The 6285-nt window shown below is 40.3% G+C and overlaps 1 protein-coding gene across 2 annotated transcripts in view; it reads right to left on the bottom strand.

The window, feature by feature from the left end:
- Nucleotides 1-229: 229 nt before the first annotated feature.
- shtn2 (shootin 2) overlaps nt 230-6285 on the bottom strand; it is a 12337-nt gene continuing 6281 nt past the window's right edge. For both annotated transcript variants that reach the window (XM_035994182.1, XM_035994183.1), the window contains exons 11-17: nt 5668-5797; nt 5390-5448; nt 4752-4849; nt 4578-4598; nt 4444-4497; nt 4198-4327; nt 230-485 (exon numbers count right to left, since the gene is read on the bottom strand). In XM_035994182.1, coding sequence (XP_035850075.1) covers nt 328-485; nt 4198-4327; nt 4444-4497; nt 4578-4598; nt 4752-4849; nt 5390-5448; nt 5668-5797 — 650 coding nt within the window. In that variant the 3' untranslated portion in view covers nt 230-327. The remainder of the gene's footprint in view (nt 486-4197; nt 4328-4443; nt 4498-4577; nt 4599-4751; nt 4850-5389; nt 5449-5667; nt 5798-6285) is intronic.

The following is a 6285-nucleotide window of genomic DNA, read 5'->3' as shown; positions in this document are numbered from 1 at the left end:
TGTTATATCCACTGCGCCATCACCACCCACTGATCTTATTTGATCCAGAGGTGCTTACAACGCAAGTCTTTATTTTAACTTTTCAATAGAGACCAAGATCAACATTTACATTTTATTGTAAATGATCACAAAGGTAATGCATTCATGTATTAATTCAATACATATGTAACTTTATAATTGGTTCCTTTGAAGTCAAAACAAACAAAAAAACATTAAGGAAATCACTTTATCACAAAATTATTTATTTTTTTATTGCAGGTGCAGTTTACTCAACAAACTCATCATCGTATAAAACGGCAATGACAATAAGACTTCCTGTAACTGCTCTCAGTTTTCTTGGTTGTATATCAGTGCCGATGCTCTGATGCGAGAGTCTCTCTTCTCTCTATTCTGTTTCAGCCTCCGGAGCACAGGGGCGCTGCCGCTCTCGCCTGCCCAGGGAACATCTCCTGCTGCTGGGACACACTGTGAACCTGGCTGAGGGTCTGACCAAAAGATTACCTCAGGTTAAGCACAAATACAGACAATGAGAACTAAAGGATGCAGCTGACCACAGTGATATGACAAAGCACTTTGTTCTGAATATATATAGCAGAGGTAAAAATACCCATTACGTGCAGTTCAGATGTTGAGCCTGGAAGTGATCTGATACGTTTCACTCCTTATCTTTCCCTTATAAGACATTAGTGTATTTGCATGACTTTTTAAATGCTAGATGTCACAGTGCATCACTGTAGTGCAATACTATATATAAATAGCATCAGTAAATATGAATGCAATTACAAAAAAAAGCATAAAGTCATTAAAAATATAAAACAATGAAAATAAAAGACATGTTAGGACCTGGTCACATTTGTATCAGTACCTTTTCATCATTAGTGGCCTCAGTAAAGAAAGTATTATCCGGCCTTTAGAGAATCACTATCAAACAGACTGAATTTGCTGTCCACATATCGGTCATATGTAATTTTTTTTTTTTCAACCCAGATCTAATTAAAATGTCTCTCATCATTTCTAACCTCACAAATAGCTTTAATACTGAGAAACGTATTACCGTGCTGCTGCTCACTAGGCTCAAACACAGTCTAAAGGGAATCATTTAGGCCTTTAGTTTACTACAGTCCAGGGGTGTGGCGTACGCACAAAACAGGGCTGAAAATGTGCGTACGCCACTTCCCACACAAAGGTTGTGATTTATAAAAAACAAACTTGACGGGAGAATGTGCGGTTCTCCACGAAAACTCTGACCCACGCGTACGCACATTTTGGCGACGCAGATGGTGAGGTGGTGAACTGAAGTCAGACTGCAGAAAGTAAATGTGGGAATAATGATTAGTCTTAATATTTTCAAGTATTGATGTCTCACGCACATTTTTTCACTCCATATCATCCATGTTATCATGGATATTAAATCCAGCAGTGTTATTTGCTTGTACTGAGTGATAATTGTTCCATAAACACCTCCAACTCAAATCTTAAATAAAAATTAGTTCTTAATATTTAATCGGTGCTGTCTCACCGTCACAGAGTCCGCTACGGAGCGCAGGAGGAGGAGATGGCCCGACTGCATGGAACACAGGATAGCATTTAAATACCCTAGCATTAGATAACGGCAGAACACAGTGTAAATAACTAAATATGTGTCTTTATTACTGTGCATATATCATCAAATGTCAAAATCTGGAAATACAGCCGTTAAGCACTTGCGCAATCGTTTCACTTAATGTCCTCGTTATCGGTCCGATCTTTAATACTGTTTGTGACAAAACCTGCATGAAGAAAAGTGTGTTTGCCTGTTAGACTTTCGTCTTCAAATTGGATCTCGGGGTGGGGGATACCACCAGTTAATGCTGTGATTTTGGCAAGGTGTTACCAATCACAAATTGTTGTAAACATATAAATATTGCGGTGACCCCCGTGTGTAATAATGCACTTCAGTGACCAGTATGATGACTGGCTAATATGCCGATTTTAGAGATGCACCGATTGAGCAGCCGGTGACCGGTGTTGCACCGAAATCTGTGACCCGTCGTGATCTGTGTCCCTCCTGTTAAAAGCGTAGCGCCCCCTTCCGTGGTTAAGAATTGGCCAATTTTCACGTCATCGGCTGTGACCTGCGACCTGCCGGTCAGTCTGACATTATGCCAATTTTATGCCGGTCAAATTCACTCGGGCGCCGCATGATTTACATCGCGCAACATCAGCATCACACGTGCACACGCAGGGTTTCTGCTATATGCACGTAGCAGTGGCGCACTGCAGCTCAATCAGCTGTTTATGAAATGTCATAAAGTCGTAATTATACACGGCTCTGCAGAGCCGTCTGCTCTACTGATCTCAGATGAACAGTCAGCCGCTCTCACTCTCTCCCCTCTGAGGCTGAAAAACTGGAACATGAAAACCGCACTCACGCGGTCCGTGAAATATGACAGCTACAGTTTATCGGAAAATAGCGTTGGGCACACTGACTTTGATGAATTTACTGTTAATCAGACCCCAGATGAGACAAGAAGCTAACGTTAGCGAACACTGTGGTCCCTCTGCCTCTGACGCCCCGCTGGCCGCTGTAGGAGACGCTGTATTAAAAAAAATAAATAAATAAAAAAGAGACACTGTATTCCTCCCGACCTGCTGTATTAACGTTACTGTTTAAAACGCTTTCCAGGTTAGTGGGGATGCATAGCGCTCAAAACCAACATTAAAAACGTAGTCATCTTCCCTCAGCATTTAGTTTTGCTGCTAAACTGTGTGTAAAATGAGCGGTGACGTTAAATCATCTGTTTCAGGTAACGGCACTCTAGGGTACCGACTATTTGCTGGATTGTTCCGAGGTAACCGTCGGTAGCTAACGTTAAACAGGCCTGCGTGTGTGTTTTATACTGCAAGGCTACATTTATTTTATTTTTATTTGTTATATATTATTGTATTGCCATTACCTGTTTTCATACATACAGAAGTTTAGTTTGCTAAATATATCACATTTTTTTTGTTGGATATTGGATGTGAAAAGAAGGAAATGGTTCTTCCTTAACATTGCACTTCAGATGTGTGTGAATTTCCCACACCAGGAGTAATTTATATAGTTCTATTTTATAGCGCTCGATTATCTATTAAAAATGTTCTATGTTCTATGCAAAATGTAAAATGTTCTATTAAAGAAAAGATAGAAAATAAATATTTGTGTGTGCTGTAAAGTGGTTAGAAAAAATGAAATCGAAATCGGCTAAAATCGGTATCGGCTGGTCAAACTCAATGAAAAATCAGAAATCGGTATGAAAATTGTAATCGGTGCATCTCTAGCCGATTTAAATTCCCTAAAGCTGTGCTCTTGGATCTATGTAGCCTACTGAATTGGGTCCAGTAGAAAGGGCATCGCGCCGGAACCGTGCCATCCCGGTCCATCCCGGTCCAAATACAGATCCTCGCCACTCTGGGGGAAACCGGCTGTTTCCAGAGGGAAATGGCAGACACCTAAGTGTTTTTTTTAAATAAATATTATATATAATCTATAACTTTATCACTAAGGCTTGTTTGGATATAATATATAGTTCTGTTAAATCTAGGTCTGGTATATCGAAGCTGTCCCCGAGTGCCGTAATGCCTGCCGTTTTGGACGGTATTATTAATATACTGTAGGTAGTCTATAGATCAGGTTTCCCTACACTGTGCAAGAACAGGCCAACATTATAATTCAATTTGCAGCAATTCCTGAATGTCTGAGAAGTTTTTTGCTTTTTCCCCGCCAGTCGTCATGATTCGGCGTAAAGAACGACTGCCACGGTCATTAACATACTGATCAGCATTCATGAGGTGCTTTGCATTGACTATTATAAAAGGCTGATTCACGTGCGCACACTTGTGGGTAATCTGTGATTTATAAAGGGAACATTGCTTACAGATGTGCGTACGCACGGTTTTATAAATCTGAATTTTTTTTAGCGTACACCATTTTTGGGCGTACGTACACTTTTAGTAAGGATCCTACGCAGTTTTATAAATGAGACCCCAGCTATCTGTGATGTACAGCATACCTCTGTCCCATAAATAGATCACTTATATGGACACAAAAGAGACTAGACAATACATATAGTAAACAATAGCAACATTAACCAAAAACCCATTTAACGAAAGACAAAAATAAAGCATCATCATTCTCAACACAGAGGAGTGAGAGGACAGCGTGACAGGACAGCGTACCCTGTGTTTGGTCCCTGTTCTCCCCCATGGCTCTCCTCCTCCTCTGGAGCACCTGCAGGAGCTCTGCTTCCCCAACATTTCGGCTCCGTCTGGAAGGCACTCTGCAAAGGTGCTGTCGCTTCATGTTGTCCTGGTGTTTAGAATGGTTAAAGGTGTTTTAAAACACAGTGGCTCAAGTTGCCATTTATCACTCAAGGTTTAGGCCAAGTGTTTTGCCTTTCACGACACCAATGTGAGTTTAATTACCAGCATTCCTTTCAACTCCACGATAGCTGACTTCCTGTTTTCACTCCTCTGGTCCTGCAAGAAGATTTAAATGTTTTGGAACTGTCACAACTTCTTTATAATAAAAACAAAAAGGAACTATGAGCTTTACTGACCTTCCATGAGTTGTCATCCTCCTGTGAGCAGAGAAGTCCAATGTTAATTATCAGTTTATTATTGATTACTTTGGATTTTATACAAGATCCTCTGGTCATATAAATGTCTAAAATATTTACATTCAATGGTAAACAAACAAATGCAAAAAGTACTTGTGAATACAATTTGTCCACCTGTATTCTCTTGATGGGCCTCAGGACGATGCCTCTCTTTATTCTCTCCATCATTTCATCCACCGCTTTCGTCTTCAGGTCCAACGAGGGTGCTGCTTGTTAAAGATTAGCGATGGATACGATATTTAAACCTTTAGGACTGAGAGCTCATTGTTGTGGTGTTTGTGGGGTACGTACTGCATCTAATATGTATTCAAATTAAAGAAATACTTCACCCTCAAAATGGTCATTAGTATATCAATTACTCACCCCGTGTTACCTTGAATTCTAGAAGCAAAATTACTTTTTCTCACATGCCTCCATGGTGAACAAAGACAAGAAAAATGTTTTGTGGTAAGTTATAGAGGGCCGCCTGTTACTTCAGTTCATCAAGAATTTTCTCCGTTTTTGCATTCTTTGTTTACCGTGGAGGCATGCGAGAAAAACAAAGATTTCTTCAAGAATCCAAGATAACACGGGGAGATTAATTTATATACAAATGACCATTTTGAGGGTGAAGTATTCCTTTAAGTAGAATATTTACGTATATATAAAAGCGTTGCATTTGAAAGAAAATATCATAAAAATCCAAGATTATTTTAGATTTATCCTGAATTTTATGTGACATTGTTGCAGTTGAATGAAAGTGTGAGACTCACTGTTTGATTCAGCTTTACTGGCTCTTTCTTTTCTCCTGCTTCTCAGGAAATCAAGTGAACTTGGCACAGAAAGAGAGAGAGAGAGAGAGAGAGAGAGAGAGAGAGAGAGATTACTGGGGAGACGTTGTCATACGTGGGGAACTGGTGTTTTATAATTCATAACTTCTAAAACGTGCAGTCACTAGGGTGTAAAAAGCCTCTGAAACAGTATTCAAACAGTCATGTGAAACTAAGACAGTCCACTGCAACTCCCCATCGCCTGGCTTTAATGAACATACTTGGTGACAGCAGGGGGAGGAGGAAGAGGAGGAGGCGGCGGCGGCGGCGGCGGAGGTGGAGCAGGAGCGGCTTTCTCCTCTGATTTATCAATTTCATCCTCCCGGTTCAGTGCATCCTGTAACTGTTTCACTACGAAGAAAGATATCAAAACATTTCCATCATCATCAGTTTCATAAGTTAGGAGAACATTTGCCCATTAAATATAAAATGATAATGATCCATGTTAAATGAAACACATGCTCATTCAGAGAGAAAGACACAAGCTGTCTTTTTAGACCTGAGACAAGGAAAGTACAGTATTAACGACAAGATGAATCAGCGTGGAAGCATTTAAATACACAGCTTGTAGAAACTACTGCCTGCGACATATTCATAGATTTCAATAAGGATGTTTTGAAGCATAGATATGCTCACATTATCTTGTGAGGAGGGGGCCGTGAGGAGTCAGGATATCCAAATCTGTGCAGCGAGATGGAGCTGAGGTGGGGTAGGCGGGCATCAGCCACTACTTATTAATCATGCCTCCAATTAAGCTTTAATATCTTAGTTAGTTAGTTGAACAATATTTTTCAAGCCCACGACCAAACACGCATTAGAAGTACTGAAACCCAACAGGG

The sequence above is a fragment of the Sander lucioperca genome, chromosome 17 (assembly GCF_008315115.2).
Source record: "Sander lucioperca isolate FBNREF2018 chromosome 17, SLUC_FBN_1.2, whole genome shotgun sequence".
Taxonomy (NCBI): domain Eukaryota; kingdom Metazoa; phylum Chordata; class Actinopteri; order Perciformes; family Percidae; genus Sander; species Sander lucioperca.
The sequence above is the reverse complement of the archived record's forward strand: the minus strand, read 5'-3'. Positions and strand labels throughout refer to the sequence as shown.